This window comes from Metarhizium robertsii, assembly GCF_000187425.2.
Source record: "Metarhizium robertsii ARSEF 23 chromosome Unknown MAA_Scf_4, whole genome shotgun sequence".
In the NCBI taxonomy this organism is placed as follows: domain Eukaryota; kingdom Fungi; phylum Ascomycota; class Sordariomycetes; order Hypocreales; family Clavicipitaceae; genus Metarhizium; species Metarhizium robertsii.
In genome coordinates, this window is record NW_011942182.1 from 1,929,995 (window position 1) to 1,946,943 (window position 16,949).

General features: G+C 47.4%; 8 protein-coding genes across 8 annotated transcripts; 3 read left to right on the forward strand and 5 right to left on the reverse strand.

Annotated features, from left to right (window-relative positions):
- Nucleotides 1-91: 91 nt before the first annotated feature.
- MAA_02720 (cell cycle control protein (Cwf26)) lies at nucleotides 92-1,072 on the reverse strand (the record flags this gene model as incomplete). Its single annotated transcript, XM_007820718.1, has 1 exon — nucleotides 92-1,072. One exon carries the CDS (start codon nucleotides 1,070-1,072, stop codon nucleotides 92-94), a length of 981 nt encoding a protein of 326 aa, XP_007818909.1.
- Nucleotides 1,073-1,810: 738 nt separating this feature from the next.
- Nucleotides 1,811-3,937, forward strand: MAA_02721 (cis-Golgi transport protein particle complex subunit; the record flags this gene model as incomplete). Its single annotated transcript, XM_007820719.1, has 1 exon — nucleotides 1,811-3,937. One exon carries the CDS (start codon nucleotides 1,811-1,813, stop codon nucleotides 3,935-3,937), a length of 2,127 nt encoding a protein of 708 aa, XP_007818910.1.
- An 855-nt stretch (nucleotides 3,938-4,792) lies between these two features.
- Nucleotides 4,793-6,242, forward strand: MAA_02722 (Snf7 family protein; the record flags this gene model as incomplete). The annotated part of the gene is made up of 2 exons (XM_007820720.2): nucleotides 4,793-4,842; nucleotides 4,925-6,242. The coding sequence occupies 2 exons, from the start codon at nucleotides 4,793-4,795 to the stop codon at nucleotides 6,240-6,242; spliced, it is 1,368 nt and encodes a 455-aa protein (XP_007818911.2).
- Nucleotides 6,243-6,587: 345 nt separating this feature from the next.
- Nucleotides 6,588-8,022, reverse strand: MAA_02723 (DNA repair protein, Rad18; the record flags this gene model as incomplete). Its single annotated transcript, XM_007820721.2, has 2 exons — nucleotides 6,588-7,435; nucleotides 7,485-8,022. 2 exons carry the CDS (start codon nucleotides 8,020-8,022, stop codon nucleotides 6,588-6,590), a joined length of 1,386 nt encoding a protein of 461 aa, XP_007818912.2.
- A 1,358-nt stretch (nucleotides 8,023-9,380) lies between these two features.
- MAA_02724 (DNA polymerase subunit Cdc27) lies at nucleotides 9,381-10,124 on the forward strand (the record flags this gene model as incomplete). The annotated part of the gene is made up of 2 exons (XM_007820722.2): nucleotides 9,381-9,897; nucleotides 9,961-10,124. The coding sequence occupies 2 exons, from the start codon at nucleotides 9,381-9,383 to the stop codon at nucleotides 10,122-10,124; spliced, it is 681 nt and encodes a 226-aa protein (XP_007818913.2).
- Nucleotides 10,125-10,190: 66 nt separating this feature from the next.
- On the reverse strand, nucleotides 10,191-11,654 carry MAA_02725 (Aspartate/tyrosine/aromatic aminotransferase; the record flags this gene model as incomplete). The annotated part of the gene is made up of 2 exons (XM_007820723.2): nucleotides 10,191-11,108; nucleotides 11,172-11,654. The coding sequence occupies 2 exons, from the start codon at nucleotides 11,652-11,654 to the stop codon at nucleotides 10,191-10,193; spliced, it is 1,401 nt and encodes a 466-aa protein (XP_007818914.2).
- A 730-nt stretch (nucleotides 11,655-12,384) lies between these two features.
- Nucleotides 12,385-14,138, reverse strand: MAA_02726 (DUF1237 domain protein; the record flags this gene model as incomplete). The annotated part of the gene is made up of 3 exons (XM_007820724.2): nucleotides 12,385-12,662; nucleotides 12,735-13,945; nucleotides 14,002-14,138. 3 exons carry the CDS (start codon nucleotides 14,136-14,138, stop codon nucleotides 12,385-12,387), a joined length of 1,626 nt encoding a protein of 541 aa, XP_007818915.2.
- A 1,000-nt stretch (nucleotides 14,139-15,138) lies between these two features.
- Nucleotides 15,139-16,700, reverse strand: MAA_02727 (histone acetyltransferase; the record flags this gene model as incomplete). The annotated part of the gene is made up of 2 exons (XM_007820725.1): nucleotides 15,139-16,229; nucleotides 16,286-16,700. The coding sequence occupies 2 exons, from the start codon at nucleotides 16,698-16,700 to the stop codon at nucleotides 15,139-15,141; spliced, it is 1,506 nt and encodes a 501-aa protein (XP_007818916.1).
- Between the last annotated feature and the right edge of the window lie 249 nt (nucleotides 16,701-16,949).

Consider the following 16,949-nt stretch of genomic DNA (forward strand, 5'->3'; position numbering starts at 1 on the left):
TGATGATTCTGGTACCCGGCAGGGCACAAACGACAACTTATTGGCGTTGAGATAAAAGATTGACGGGGGTATCTTGCAGTATATATATAAATTATTCATCCATTTGCCATGAATAATCTAGACCCTTGATTCTGTCCCGCCGGTTTATGGCGTTGAACCTCTCTGCCTCGAGACCTGTGCCTCGATCGACCCCATCCCAGCGATATCCGGGTTTAATGCCATATCGATTCGGCGGGACTGCTCCAGCATACATTGGCCGGCGTCTTGTAGCGGACTTTTGAGGCCTTCCTTTGTTCTTCTTATCCCTTAGGAATTGAAGCATCGGGTCATTCCACCTCTCCTGTTGCTTCAGTTCATTGTTCATACCTTCATCGTCCGCGCTCCGAGAAAATGGAAGAAGCTTAGCATCTTCCAGTTGCTCTCTTTTTTTTTGCGCGTCATTCATCTGTACAGCCCCTTTAAGAGCTTGCTTTGCTAGCTGAGCTTTATCTTCAGCCTCAGCGGCTGCCTTTCTGGCTTCAGCCCGTTTCATGGATATGTCGATTCTTCGTCCTGTCGCGTCGCGATAAACGGTTTCTTCTTCCTTTGCAGATCTTCTGTGGCGCTCAAACTCCCTGCGCTCTTCCTTTTGCCTCCGTTGGAGCTGGGCGGAAACTGCCGCAGCGGTCTGGAGACCAGCATGGGTGCCGTCGCTCATCATAACTAGCCCATCATTTCTCTCAACAGTCGGCATTTCGTCATTGGTGCTTCGTCTCGATTCGTTTTCTGCAGCAGTTGAAGCAAGAATTGCATCAGCGGCCGCTGCATCTGTGTCCACCTTTGTCGCTCCCAAGCTCTTCCAATTGCTTTTAGTGGTTTTGCGAAATTCAGATGTAGACCCGGGAACTATTAATGGCAGCTCTTCTCCATGTCTATCGGCCGCTGAGTCCGGATGAATCCAGGATTTGTCATCGTCATCCGTAATAACAAGTCCGTTTGCTGTAGACTGTTTTCGTTTGCGCTTCTTGGAGTGAGGCTTAGGGTCTGCCACAAGGTATCGAGAGGCCAGGTAATTTGACAAATCCGAGGGCATTATTATGCTTGAGTAAAACTCTTTTCTCAAGTATTCGAGTTTGTTTGCAGAAGAGAAGATATGATTCGGCCCAAAAAGCTGTGCCCAATTTGTGTGAGTTGCAATCGACCTAACCACACTCGGCCCGATTTTGAGGATAATAATCAACGCGACTTCAGAACGTGGGTGCTGTCAGTGGCAATTCATATTCTGGTGTTGACGTTACGAAGTACCCCCTACCTGCATCTATTTACCCGCCTGAGTAGGTAAGTAGGTATCCGGCACATGGTACCAAGTGCCCTGCAATATGCTTATGTAATGCCTAAAGCATGGACATATGTCCGTCCCCGATTACGTCGGCCACACCCTTGGGGTGATGATCATGTGTTGTCATATTTGTAAAACGCCTCTACAACAGCAAGAAGCTCCAGGTGAGGTCATGCAATTTCCATTTTGCGCATCAAATGCATTATAACATGCAGAACCCTATTTAAATTCCTCAAAACTACGCATTCGATCTCGCGACCACTCCTCAGTAGCCACAAGAGTTGATCAGCGAATTTCCGGCCGACGCTGTTAGCACGCCGAGACGTCGCCTTAATGCCATCGCCTGAACAAAATGCATATCCGAACGATACGGTTCATGCACTTCCACTTGCTGCTGCGACGGCCTCTATGAAGCCAACAAGAGCCAAGATCTCAACATCCGCTGTTGAAAGACTCCCCCCATCTCCCTCAGACTCTAGTTTACCTTTCAGGATGTCCAATCCTTCTGCAGCTTCCTTATATGCTTCAACATTATCCCCTCCCAGCTCTAGGCCAATGTCACCGGCTATACAAGGCTCTTCGGTTACAATTTCAGAACCAGTATTCGATGCTTATCCCGGGCGCGGCATATCGGACTCAGTCTTCGACAAGCCAGGAGAACCAGTGCATGAAATTATTCAAGCTTTCGTCCCAAACGTATCGGTGTACGCCTCTGATGATACAGAAATTCTGATCAAGGAGAAAGGCTTTCGCAATGGTCTCTGGGAGTTGTTACGGCCTTTTGGCGAGAACATTCAAGGCAACGTCACAGTACGGGATAGTCACGGAATGAGCCGTGTATTTGAGGACTTTGCTATCCGATTCACAAAATTGGGTGAGAATATTCAGAATCTAGGTTCAACTGTCTCAAACTCTCAGCGGACATTGGTCAATACCAATCAAAAAAGTGCCGAAGAAAACACGGAGAGAGACAAGGTTGCTCTTGCTCAGATCGAGAGCGTCGTTGATCGGCATTTATCCTTTGCTGAAGGTTCGATTCCTAGGCCGCCCTCACCAGCACTGGACACTTTACGGCAAGGTCTAGATCGTGATTCTGCATCACCATACTATTCCCTATATTTGAGGCGCTTATTGTCCGGCACGCCGATTACACCACACGAAACTTTCGCCCATCCTGTGGCTTGTGTCATAGCTATTAGCTCTCGAAATGGCGCACCTATTGAAGAATTGAGGAGACTGTACTCTGAGAGTAATGAGGGTAACAGAAAGCTGCCTCTTTGGGCGGACAACGACTATCTCAGATATTATGTCCTTGTTCACGATGAAGAAAATGATGACATCACCCGGTCAATGGGCTTCTTTGAGCAGATGAAGCGCCACCTAGGTCTGCATTGTCACCTTCTCCGATTGCGATGCAGTAAAAGCGCGGAAACAGACGACGACAGCATGCCACTGCCATGCAGTGATTGGATGCCCGCTGCCGAGGAGCTGGCTAGGATTCACAGGAGTGAGGATGGGGAGGATTTTGAAGACCCCACGCAGTATATCTTTGAATCTGACGCAACGGCAATACGAACATTTGTTCGAGAAATGGTTACACAATCAGTTATTCCCACAATGGAGCGGCGTATCTCAGTATGGAATGACCAGGTTGCATCACGCCGAAGAGGCATCACAGGTCGTTTCATGAATTTATCTCGGAAATGGACAGGATTTGGAAGCACCTCCAGATCTTCCTCAAGTGGGAGCCACTCAAGGGATAACTTTGATCATTTGGGGTATTACCGCGCTGATTCGGCCGAGGCTATCATTCGAAAGCTTGCTGATTTCGCTTTCATGCTGCGGGACTGGAAGTTGGCTCATTCAACATATGAATTATTGCGTTCGGATTTTGGTGAGGCAAAGGCTTGGAAATATCATGCAGCTGCGAACGAAATGGCGGCACTCAGCTTATTGATGACAACGCAAATCTCGGCCTCGAAGACACGCGCAGACTCCGTTGATCAAATGCTCGAGTCGGCATTTTACTCATATAACACCAGATGCAGTGCTCCATTTGGTGCCATTCGGTGTTTGCTCCTTGGCTTGGAGTTGTTGAGGGCAAAGGGGGGTGCGTATGTCGATGATGCCAGCAGATGGGGTCTTCGGTTGCTTGAAGCCAGGATTTTAGGGCCAGTCGGTGATGCTTTACTTAAAGAGCGTCTCTGTATTTGCTACTTATCTAAACTCGGCGTTGGTAGCTGGGGCTGGGGCAGTCGATATCGGAAAGCCGCCATATGGAGTATACTGGCTGCACAATCCTGGAATCAACAGGGCAAGTATCTCCCAGCCCAAAGATGTCTGAGTGAGTGTCACAACATCTATGGATTCCTACCCCACAGCAAAGGCATAGCACAGTTTCGAACCGCAGAAGAATACATGCACTCTCTAAGACTTGAGGTTCTAGAGAAACTTAATTTGCCTGATGCTGCTAGGTCGGATCCGGGAAGAGAGGGCACTCCAGTCATCGATGTTGAAAGCCAAACATTCACGAATTTGCCTTCCAAAAGGGCAAGCACGATTTCGAGAACTGGCATGTTGGAAACAGCTCCACTTCGAGGAGAGATCACGGCCGACTAGGTCAATACATGACCATCACGAGACTGTTGGAATACCCATCCAACCAAGGAGGCATATAAATATAAGTCCTTCCGACTGAGCAAAGGCCGACAAATGCTTTGTTCGTGGCTCATACAAAAAAAGGAGAGGTTTAGTACCTTGATGACATGTAATAATAACTTACGAGAGGACAGCAAGTGACCTTGCTTAGACTTGGGTACTTGAGTGCTAAGAAATCGCCAAGGAGCATTTCAGGCAGAGCTGGTCACGTTCCATGAGCTCTTACCAAATAGCTTCTTAGAGCTTTTGACTAGCCAAATCTTTTTTTCACTGTTTTACAAGAGTACCATCTAGTTGCCTCTCTACATGAAAACCACGTGGGCAGAAAGAAAGATCGTATAGAAGAATAGGTATTGATTGGAGAAGTAATACATAAGAAGAAATTAATAGCATCCTGAAGCCCGAAGCCGACGATTGAAGCTGATAAAGAAAGAAAACAAACAGTTTGTCACACGACAATGGGCGTGGCAACGTCACAGTACTATTTTACATGTGTTGTACCCCCTTGTCCTGTGCGACACAGTCCGAGATGCCAGACCCCACGAGGCCAACCAACCAGCATCCAATAAACCAAAAGGTGGGGCTTTGGACCGCTCCACCTCCCCCAAGCATCATTTTGTTTGGAAGCTCTCAAGGCGGCGGCATCAAAAGCAGGCAGTCAAAGAGCGCCCGCCTTGTTTCCCACCTAGCTCAAGACGCCGGGATGTTATCCTCTCGGGCTCAAATCTCCTAGTTTTTATCTACTGCAACGCCAGGAGGAGAGGCCTCTGGTCACCTTATCTTTGCTCACACAGTTATTCGTGCTAAGGAGGCGTCATGGGTGACCTGGCCGAAGTTCTTGCTGAGCACGACCAAAACTTCCGAAAGTATGATTCTGTACCATCTGGAAACCTCACAAACCCTTCGGGATTAGAATAATACTAATTCGTTCTATTTGTTTGCTCTCAGAGCACGATTACCAGCACTCTACAGCGACTTTCGGCCACAGAGAACACTTAATCCAGATGGGTATCGTGCAAATATCGTTGCTTGGCAAGGGGCGTTATCATGCTTGTTATTGAGGGGTCTGCTTTCAGGTCGTGGGCCAAATTCAAGTCTATTAGTTCTAAATGTCGATGAAAATCTCCCTCACGACTTGGAAAGCAAACGGTTTGGCCAACCCCTCGCCCTAGGGACTGCGATACGACAGGCCATAGCTCATCAAAAATTCATTTCTGTCGAAGAATTCTTACAACCCCAGGCCGCGACCTTTACCCGAAATCTGATATCATTATCTTGGAACGCTGCAGAGTGGACCTTCAGACAGTTCGGTATCAAGGACAAGATCAGTAACGACGATAGCGTTCCTATCGGGCAGTATGTTATTATGAACAATGTTGAGACAGTTTTCCAAGAATTTAAGCAGCAGGTTTCTGGGAGGACTTCCCACTTCGATCGAATATTTACTAGATTACAATTCCAATCTTTATTTGCGTCAACACTGGTGGCTGGTCAGTGTCTCTCAGAGGACGACTTGGAGGTACTCCTCACCTTTTCGTCTAGGGATAAGGGCTTCATCGACTATAGTGACGGCATAATACGTATTCGGAGTTCTTCAGATGAGTCGGGCATAGGCCCAGAGGACGTTGCGGTAGCGTCAATAAAAGAATTGACTGCGAATCTTCGACATCAAACTCTTGCCCTCAACATGCGAATCGACTCTCTCACCCGCGAAATAAAGACCGCACTAGCAAAAAACAACCGGGTTGTTGCGCAGGCTTCACTGAAATCCAGGAAGCTGGCTGAATCCTCACTTGCAAAGCGATATGCCACACTGAATCAACTTGAGGACATAGCTGCGAAGCTTGAGCAGGCATCGGATCAAGTCCAGCTTGTTGCCGTCATGAAATCATCTGCCAATGCTCTACACAGTCTCAATACCCGTATTGGAGGCAGTGATAGGGTGGACCAAGTGATGGAGCAAATCCGAGAGCAGATGTTGGAGGTAGATGAGGTGGCGGCGATCTTAGCAGAACCTACAGGAGAAACTATCGACGAGTCAGAAATACAGGACGAACTGGAGGCATTAGAGACCGAAACCCGAGAGGCAGCGCGTTTGGCCAAAGAAAAGGAGGAGGCGGAACACGAGGCTGGCAAAATCGAAGAATTGCAAAACGAATTAGCAAACTTGCCGAACGTCCCCGCTGAAATTCCTTCAGAAAGTGGCAAATCAAACACTCGGACGATTGAGAAACAAGTCGCTAGTCTATCTCTGGATCACAGCTAGGAAATACACAGAAATTTAGAATACTTTTCAGTTACAGTAGTATATTTAAAGCCCGACCACCACCAGAAATGGCCAAGCATTTTGGGTACAGACAGTTTCCACGAAGTAGTTTGAGCTTTTACCCGAAGTTAAACGCGATCAACCTAGGATTTACGACCGATCTGCCTCTTGGGGCGGCATTCAGACATCGGCTTCTCTGGCTGTGAAATGCATGTAGTACTCAAAGCATGACAACCGTCACACTTTCGTTTTCCGCCACGACATATGGATAAACTATATTTTACCGTATCCGCCTTTCCATTGTGCCACACACCCCGACTATCCCATCTACTAAGCATGTATTCATTACCGACCGCCAGTCTCGGTTTCTGATGAGTTTGAAGTGGCCAGACCCGACTCAAGCGCGTCCACATTAGCTGACTCCATGGCCACCGGTGTCGACGAAGTTTGAGTTGAAGCCTGCATTTGTGCTTCTTCTTCTTTAACTAGGCTGGATTTAAATGTTGCGGCAATGGAGACTCCTTGATCAATGGGACTCTGCCGCAATTCCGTTGTCAATCTATCAGATAGCTGACAAATTTCGGTTCTGTCATGCGTATCATCTATAGAGAAACAAGTATTGGCGTTTTGTTCTGCTCGGCCATGCATATCTTTTGTCGGACCCTTAGCTTCTAGCCTGCTTCGGCGCGCATTTGCAATCAAATCCTTGAAAGACGAATCGTGCTTTGCAGCCCAGGCAATGCCATCGAAATTTTTGTCCTTAATTGCGACCCCAGTCAAAGTTGTCTTTGCCGCAGCGTTTGCTCGATGACCCTGCGTCTTCTCCCAGACGTCCAGGTCTTGCAAAAGCTGTGATTTTTTTCTAGGTATGACGGAATCACAATTAGCATTCCAAATGGTAATCCACTCTTTGTGGCGTCTTTCCAGGATTAATCGAGGCCCTTGGTTGGATATTCCCAGCTCAGCCAACATTTTTCGTAATGCCTGTTCCTTTAGCATCGAGTAATTGAGGGCAGGGAGTCGTTCCAAAGTCGTTTGGAGCCGGGGTTGCTGCGCCTGTAGTACCCGTCCAGAGGGAAAAGTTTTGATCTCTGCCGATTCAGATATTGGCCCTGGACATGTTTCTAGATGTTGGAAAACTTTCCAAGCCTTCATTTGCTTTTGGCATGATGGACATGGCACAAGGGAGTCAGCTGACAAAATGTTAGCAAGATCCCAGTCAACTATTCGAGGGCAGCGAACCATGTCCTGTGTTATGTTCAGAATAATCATCATCCTCATTATTGCCGCTTTCATCGTCATCGGAGGCAGGGATAGTTTCGTCACCCTGCTTTTGCGCCTGAGATGTCTGATTTAAGTTCTCACGTCGACGATTGTTTAGTCGCGCAGATGTCCGTATGCGTTTGGGTTCGGAGGACACAGCGTTCGCAGTCGGCTCATCGCCTTCGATTTTTCGTTTGCAAGAAGCCGACGTGTTCAAACTGCTACGGGCTACGGCCAACGCTGAGGGTCGTACTTTTGAAAATGCTTCGACAGATTCTTCCATCGACCAATTACTTCGCAGTTTGAGCTCTTGCTCGGGAGCCCGGCATAAGGGACACTTGCTATCATTGGACAAGGCTCGTCGTATGCAAATAGAGCAGAAGGTATGTGAGCATGTCGTAATCATCGGCGTCTTATAAAAATCCTTGCAAACTTGACAGCGCAAGGCTGCCTCAACAGCAGCCAGGCCGGCAAGGCCTGTACCAAGCCAGTCTGTCGAGTCAGACACATCATCCATTGGCATTTGGGCAAGGTTTCGCTATGCTCGTTATAATCGACGTCTTTTCTGTTCCTTGTCGAAATGCCGATTGCGCAATTTTAGAGCGAAGGCCAAGATCGTGAAGTAATCACCTCGGCATTCATTCGCGACTCGACGCGTTATGGGGCAAATGATACCTGTACGAAGTAATAAAGCCAGAAGGCAATCCAGACAACACCACACAACTCTTGTTAGCAGTATTTACAGGGCACTTCTAGTCAAATGTGCTTACAGCTTCATTGATAGAATCTGCAGCGTACTGCTCACGGGATCGTGGTAAGCAAGAATGAGAATTTACCCACGCTTTGTAAGTTGCCTACCTACCTAGGTGGTCGGTTCGATTTGAATACTGGCCATTGATCATAAATGGATTCACGTGACTTCGCGTCATATCTTGGCTCCTGGCGCGAAAACCCGAGCCGCGTTTCATGACCCCTACTACAACTCTATCGCTCTGTACAGTAACTGGAGAAGTGCAGTCAAGAATTTTTTTCAATGGACGAGCACAGGAAGTTTCTGGCAGATAAGCTACTCAGCGAGGGTCGACCGGTAAGCTCCATAGCATGGCACCCATATCCATCAACTGATCCATATCAAACTTGCAGATCTCTTATCGGGCCCTAAGCTCATCGCTGGATGTCCACGTCAACAGAGCTAAAGGGTAATTCTGTTATCTGTCCCATTGCTCAGAAATTTTCGCCTCAATTTTCTCCTCTAAGCTTCTTCTTGTAGTCTCTTTCTCTAACAAGTATGTGCAGCATGCTCTTCGACTTCCACAAGTATCAAAATGAACTGCTCTCAGACTCGATCTACGCCACATACCTTGTTTCTGGATTTGTTGCCGCCACAAATAAGATACCAGATGTTCCTCAAATAACCAGCTCGTCTGACCTGTCAGAAAGCTTAACACGAGTAGGGAGCAACAGGAAGCTGGCGCTTGTTGGGGAAGAAAATCTGCGAGGTTTGCCACATCCTCAGGCCGCCTATCATTTCGGGAAGAACCCATTTCTGATAACTGGGAAGATGTACTAGGAATTTACACAAGCGTAACATCAATCCATGTGTATGGTTTGTCACCAAACACAATGAAGGATTTTTGGCTCTACGAAGACGCAGTATACACAAATGATATTATGATAACTGACCGCAGGCAACTTCACGACAAGCATGGGGCTGTCTGCAATCCGCACATGCGTTTGCGAGAACGAAAATCACAGTTGAACTCACTTCCTTCTGGTCATGTGCAATCCATAAAGCAAGAAAGTGAGCCGGCCAGCCATAACAAGCAAAACACAATAGAGCCACGGCGGCAGGGGAAACAACAACCTGTTCCAAAGATGAAGGAGGTGGCTAGCACTTCAAATCGACCGGCACCAAAGACAATTTTACAGTCATTTGCAAAGACACCCATCAGTGCTCCTCCAAAATCTACGAAGCAGATGAAGCAAACTGACGAACCCACCGCCGCACTTTCCGATGATGGAGAGCCTGATGACACCGACATCCTATCTTCCAAATCCAGCTTGGCGTTGCATTCCAAGGCGAAGTCGCGCAAGGATAGAGAAGACGCCTTAAGGCGCATGATGGAGGAGCAGGAGGAGAAGGAAGAAGAAGAAGAGGAAGAAGAAGAGGGAAACAAGCGTGAAGTGATTGAGTTCGCTTCCAACATGGAAGCGGATGAAAACCCGGAGTCCGAGTCTTTAACAGATGCAGAGCCCGAATCAGGGATCCCCTTGACAGCACAGGCCGACAAGGAACCTTCAGAGACAATTTCTAATTCCGGAAATGGCCGGAGAAGAGGCAAGCGTCGAGTGCTGAAGAAGAAACGAATCTTGGATGATCAAGGATACATGGGTATGTGCGGCGCAGTCCAGCTTCAACTACCAGCACAACTTTATCAACTCACACTGTGAATAGTCACGATTCAAGAACCGGGGTGGGAGTCCTTTTCTGAGGATGATATCACTCCGCCAGCGAAAAAGCCCACACCGCCGCTAATGCCATCATCGTCCATGAAGGCAAAGAAAACATCAACAAAAGGCTCCCAAGGCAGTATCATGTCATTTTTTGCAAAGAAATAACTGTACATGGCATGCGAGGGAATAAAATGCTTTGATGAGGTGAATAGTGGAAATACTAAGTCTTTGTTAGTAGTAATGTACGAAACTCGATGATTCTTCGGTCTTCGACTTCCAGTTCTCGTACTGCGCTGGATTTTCCAACATTCGTTTGAGTAAAGAGCCCAATCGCTGAATACCCTCAACTATGGCATCCTCCGCCTCCCATGCAAAGCAAATTCGAATGTCACCTTTGAACGGAGCACTGCCATCGTCCCCGTGAACCTCAAACATGCGTCCATAACCTATCGCGAGATTCTCTTCTTCCATCGCGACGTCGGCGACTAGCTGGGAGCTCAGTGACAGTTCTGCTTTCGGAGACAGCCAGATAAAGTATCCACCATAGATTCGAGCTCCGGTAAGACTCGTTTCTCGGGCACGGTAGCCCAAAGGCGTAATGTATTGATGAATTGCGGTCATGGCGAGCTTATATCTCCTCTGCAGAGATGGACAGACCGTGCGAGCTATGTGCTTCTGTAGTTCGCCAGTTCGGAGAGTCTCACCCAGTATCGCTGCGCACAGCTGACTCGGTGCTCCGCCTGAAAGTGTGGAAGCAGTGTTACCTAGCCCAATGACGAACTTTGAGGAGGCTTCAACCCAACCTGTGCGGACTCCCGGCCCAGCGATTTTACTAAAGGATCCGTTGCTGACGGTGTAACCAAATTTGTCTGGGTCCTGCTCCGAAAATCCCAATGATCGTTCAATGTCGCATAGCCTAGGCAGTCTCAAATAACTCCTGTTACCCTGTTCATCTTCGGGGTCAACGGACCACTGTAGAAAGTCGTACACGTCATCACAGACTACGAGAGCATTGTGACCCCGTGCCAGGTGTACCAACTCTTCACGTCGTCGAAGAGACATGGTTTTCCCAGAAGGGTTTGCGCAAGTTGGTACAATGTACACGACATGTCTATACAGCTTCCTTGTTGTGTCATGAGGTTTGACCGGCTGTAAGATTGTTAGATCGGGTGAGTACATGTTGGCCACTGGCATTTTCCGGCCAACACTCACCTTTGCCTGCGGTTTTGCTTGTTCGTCTTGTTCTAGCTCCCTGATTTTGTTTTGCAGGACCACCAAGTCGATGCCCTCGTCATCTTCCGGTACTGCACGTAATTTTCCAGCAAATCCTGAATCTTCGAAAATTCCACAGGCCAGGTAATAACAAGGAGCAATTATCCAAATGGCTTTGGTATAGTTTGGGTCAGTAAAGCTCTGGAGAATGCAAGCCAAGCTCTGGCTTGCTCCGCCCGTGACACAAATGCGGCTTGGATCTGGGTTGACATTATAATGCTCGCCAAGCCATCTGGATAACTCGTTCTTCAGTGTTGGGTGACCTGTATTTGGACCATACTGGAGAATAGGAATATACTCCTGACGGCGAAGGAGAACTTGTTGGCAGGCACTTGAAAGCATAGCAGCTGGCAAAACATCTGGTGACGGCCAGCCACGCATGAGATTGATGTGGTTTCTCCCACTCAACAAATTCGATTCCATGCTGGTGTGGGATAGCTACCTAGCGAGTGGATTCAATCGCGGCCGGGAAAGCTTCGATTCTAAGCACTTCCTCCTCTTGCCCTATGTTAGGTACGTACGTAGGCGGCTTCAGGCGCAGTTTCTGTTTCCGGTCGAAGCAATAGTCGGAAAAGAAGACTTTTGAGGCCTCAGGAAACCAAGCTCGGGCTTTTACTGGCCTGGAAAGCTGCCTCATGTGAGAGCTGGGAGGCTGATGACTGTTGAACTGTTGTGCGTAGATGATGAATAGAAGAACCTGGCTCCCCGTAATAGGTCTCGTACAGGGCTGCTGCATTTTGCACTGCATGTCCGAAGTGGGTTAAGTCTACGGAGTAGTCGTGTGCCACCCAGGAACATGATGCAAATCTGACGAACCAGATTTATTCCTAGCTTCTTCACGGCTCGAGCAGCCAGCACCGTGAATGGCCACGAGGCGAAAAAAAAAAGCAAAGATTTTTCACCCCCGATGGACATACGCTGGAAGGCAGTAGTAGTACTCCGTACGTATGTACATATTCATCAAAGCAGCAGGCAAGACATTATTTCAGTATCCCGTACAGCAGTAAAAGTGGAGTGGGGTCGGTTTAATCCTTTCCCTTTCCTCTACCATTAACATTGGGCATTAAAACATCTACAAAATATATATCACCTGAGTGCGTGCATCAACAAACAAAACGACATCATACCCAGTCCGAGCAACCAGAGAAGAACCTCATGGTTCATATGGCGATGACCCGGGACCAAATATCAGATGTGGCTTTCGCTTTGCAATATCAAGGATGGTATTCGCAAAAACACCATTTGCCCAGGCAAACCAACTGCGTGTGTACTGTCGGACGTGATTTACATTTACGCTTTCATGCACCAGGCCAAGTTTGGAGGACCGAAGGACTAGATCAAGGCACGCCTTGATCTCATCATCATCTCCTGTGGTCTGTGCTTGAATTAGAAGACTCATCGGCCATGCATTCCGCAGCCCAATATGCGGCCCTTATCAAATCAGATCAGTTGATTCTGTTCAAAAAAAAAAAAAAAAAAAAAAATAATCATTTGATTGCTTACCGCCGATGCCCTCGAAATCCTTGCCTTTCAGGTAGTAAGGATTGCCCAGTTTTTCTAGTATCATTTTTCTTGTATTTTTGTAAATTGGATCTTCAATTCCACAAAACCCCATCAGGGGCAAGGCTAGCAGAGATGGATAATTTGCATCGTCCATCATGATGGCAGAACCGTAGCCATCAACTTCGTACGCAAAAACTTGTCCGTACTTTGCGTGGGTGACCACGCCGTGCTCCCAGACAGCGGAGCGTAAAGTCTCACCCCACTTCTCCAGCTTTTCTGCCAAAGATGCTTTATTTGAAGCCTTGAGAAACTTGGAGGTCCGGCGCAGCTCAACAGACATCATCGCGTTCGCAGGGATAAAGAAGCCTAAGATCGTGGCGTCATCACTAGGTCTGAATGCGGAGCGAATGAGACCTGTGCCGCTGTTAAGGGGGTTACCGTTTCCTTGCAAACTGAGTGTCTCTGTGCCAGCGCTTGTCCGTCTCTGAAAAGTGTACTCATTTCTCGAATGATCTCCCGTTTCCGGGTCGAACGTCGGCTTTGACTGCTCTTCTAGGACTTGTAGGAGGGTTTCCACTGCGAGATACCATCGGTTGTTCAAGAAATCTGTCGAGCCTGTGTGTTCATAGAAGTCGTTCGCCAGCGCCAAGAAATGGGCTAGTGAATCAAGTTCGTACTTGCACTCGAATACAGCGCTGGGTTCATATGCTGGATGGACAACGTCGTCCTGACCATTGGACGTTATTGGAAGATCACTAATGGGAGGAGGCTGGAACGCATTGCAGTATGGAGCCTCAATGACGTACTCCGCCTGGGTGTTGATGGCGCCCAAAATCAAGTCAAAAATGGCGGGATCTTTCTTTGCCAGTGTTTGATATGGACGCAGCTGGTTTGTCGAGTCCCGCAGCCACTCGGCAATTATATCCCCCGTAATTATGAAGGAGTGATGTCCTTGCCAGGCGCCGTCATCCAAGACGGTTCGCGATCCGCCGAATCGAACGAAGCCGGTATCTCTGCCTTTGTTGTGGAATTTAATAGTCGTATCGGTTGTTGACGGGAAAGCGTTCTCGAATAATCGTGCCAGGTCTGGGTCCTTCATCCGTGTCGTGATGTCTGTTATAACTTTCTCAATTTCATCAGAGTGAAATGTCCGACATCGTCGCTCGGGCCTTTGAAAGGGAAGTGCGAGAGGCCCAGTACTCAGAGGCTTGCTACGATCATTAGCAACTCACGTCAGCACACATTGGTAAACACTGAAAGTACTTACTGGGGATAAGACGCATATGACGCATAGTCGGGGCAAGCATCAGCGGTATTGTGGATTGGAAGCTGAGGCTCTTTGTTGGCTATTGCTAGACGGATGTTCACATAGAGCAGCGTACAGAACGGGCCTGTCACGCGCATGGTGAGAAAATGGTGGAACTGTCAACGACACGCAATAGAGATGGATGTCGGGATACGGAATACAATCCAGAGACAAGTGCAGAGTACCTGGTGTTGATGATGCAAAGGTCCTGAAGTCAGGTTCAAAGCCGCTGCAATGCAGGTGTTCAACATGGCATCCTCTGTTGTTTCAAACTGATGTCTGCTGAAACGGGCGCGACGTAACTACTTAAGTACCTAGGTAGTTAGTTAGTAGTACAATCTAACCCCTGTAAGTTGAGCCATAAGTGACCTATTTATAGGGGCTTTACTACTAATAATAATAGCTATTAATTATAATTTATAAAAGAGTAATATTTTTTTATATTAACTTATTAAGAGGAGTTCTTTAAATTAGCTTATTAAGTACTTAATACCCCTTATATACTTTTCATAATAGTCCTTTTCAATTAGTTATAACCCCCCTTACCATGTCACGCCTGGCTAAACATTCAGTGCTCCAACTGTACTCCAATCTCGGGTCAGTTTATGTTTCAACAGCTATGGTGGGGCAGCGGTAGCGGGCTTTTGTGGAGAAGGCGCTCCTCGTACGTACTACTATATACTCTTTACAATAGAGCAAGGTATTTGAAAAAGTTCCACGAAGTGGTAGTCAGTAATTTCGGGGGCTAATTCACCTGCGTGTCTGAAGAAACTGTCCATCTCGGCCTTGAGGTTTTTAAACCGAAAATATCGCGATAATGTCGATGCGATGTGGTTTACATGCGTAGAAAAACGGTTCTAAACGTCATCCGTTATCAAGAAGTAATTCATATATTCGGGTATCAAGGAACACTCTATCTGTCATCGAAAACAAAAATCATCCTCATAAATTCCAAAAAACCAGATGTAATGCCAAACCCCTCCTGACATCCCAACCTACTTAGTCACTCCAGTAGGCAACCGGATATGCAGCTCTGTACCCCGTACTCCCGACATAAAGCACAATATGCTAGAAAATTGATGCAGTGGGTTATTCCCTTCACCAGCCCCACGTTCGACTGGATGCAGTGAACACTGGCGGCTTCCACTGTATGCGCCCCGGGTCAAGCACCCGTCTCAGTTTCAGTTTTTGTTTTTCTCTCTGCTTAATGAGGTTCTCCGGGATGACAATCTTATGGTCGCTTTTGTGGTATACTTGCATTTTCATGGCTTGAAGGGTGTGTTCGACATCCTGCGTGGTCATAGCGAGAGCAGAAGATATTGCTTCAATGGTGACTTTGTCGTCCCGCTCATTGTACCCCATGAGCAGATCAAGAATGTTCTCTGACCAGTACTGACGATAGCTCAGCAGACCTAAATCAGAGAGCGGTTTTTCTGGTGACCCTAGCTTGCCTTCTATTTTAGAAAGCTCGTATGAAAACTGTATCAGAAGCCGCCCATACCCTTTTCGCTGATACTGAGGCAAGGTCAGAATGCAGGCAACATTGTATCCATCTGCACTCTCTTTTTCCTTGGAAAAATATCCAACGATATGGCAGCCCTTATCCGTTCGGCTAGCCATAACGTAGAAAAGAAACGGATCAACGTCGTAGTAAAGTGTTTTATGATCAAGAAACATCTTAGATAGGAGGCAGAGATTTCTGCACCAAGTTCGCTGCCGGCGTCCATCAATCTCAAAAAATGAGACGTAGTCATCTCGATATATCTCGTTCCCTGGGGGATGCTGCAATGTGCACTTTTTCCTATGTCGCAGAAACGCTGTCTCGTCCCCATAGTAGCTCAGGCAAAATTCGCATATGAAGATAACATCTTCTTGGCTGAAAACCTCGGGGTAAGGAGAGAAATACCAAGGGAACAGGTCATTCTCGCCGAATTGAACCTTCGATATATTTCTTATACGGGAGATCTCAGCAGGGTTTTGAGTCATAGATCCGGAGGTCCTTAGTTTCTCAATCTCTTCTTCCCGACTGAATTCACCTTCCTCCTTCTTAACATCGTCGTCTTTGTCATCCACTTCTATGTCGTCCGCTGCAGCCGGTGTTGTAGTTGCGTCGGCGCTTGCTTGCGTCTGTGAATCAACATCGGGACCAACGGATGATGTCTGTCGTTGCTGTTGAGACTCTACAAATTCTGATGGCTGCGTGAGCTGGGCGTCTCTTTGAACCATAAAAGCATGTAACACGTACCTGACCATGGGTGAGGCGTTGCAGCCTCTGATTGAATCGACTGCTCTCTTTTACTGGGTCGCTTTTGCCCCTTCTTGGGGACTTGGGCTTTCTTGGTCTGCGATGTCGTCTTTTTGGCTTTGGGTTCTTTTGACTTGTCTTTGTCAGGATTTGGCCATTCCACTTCTTGTGTGAAGTCAATTCTTGTGACTGGAACCCATTCATCAAGTCGTTTATTAAAATTATCGAAGTTGCAATAGAATTGCTTTCCGCTCTTGGTCTCCTTAATGCTGAGAATTTCCGCGCGTCGCGGTTGGCCATCCTTGACCACCCAAGCTATACAGCCCGTTTTCAGCGTATCAGGAGTCGCTATTCCCCTTTGTCGCGGTGTGTCTGATCCGACAGTGGGTTCTCCCGCTGGTGTTCCCACAGCCATGATGAAGTTGGTGGATGACGACGGATTCTTGATGATTTAAAAAAAAAAACCGCAAAATCTCTACGCCAATACAGGAAAATAGTTACAGATGGTTGATGCGGCAGTTGAAGGCTCCATTGTAGAATTAAGCAGGCGGTGTGTTCAGATAACTTAACTTGGTAACTACCTAGGTACCCCCCATATACGTTAGCTAATACCTCTTTATATGCATAATTGAACCTAGGGTAGGCATGAATACGACCCGCGACC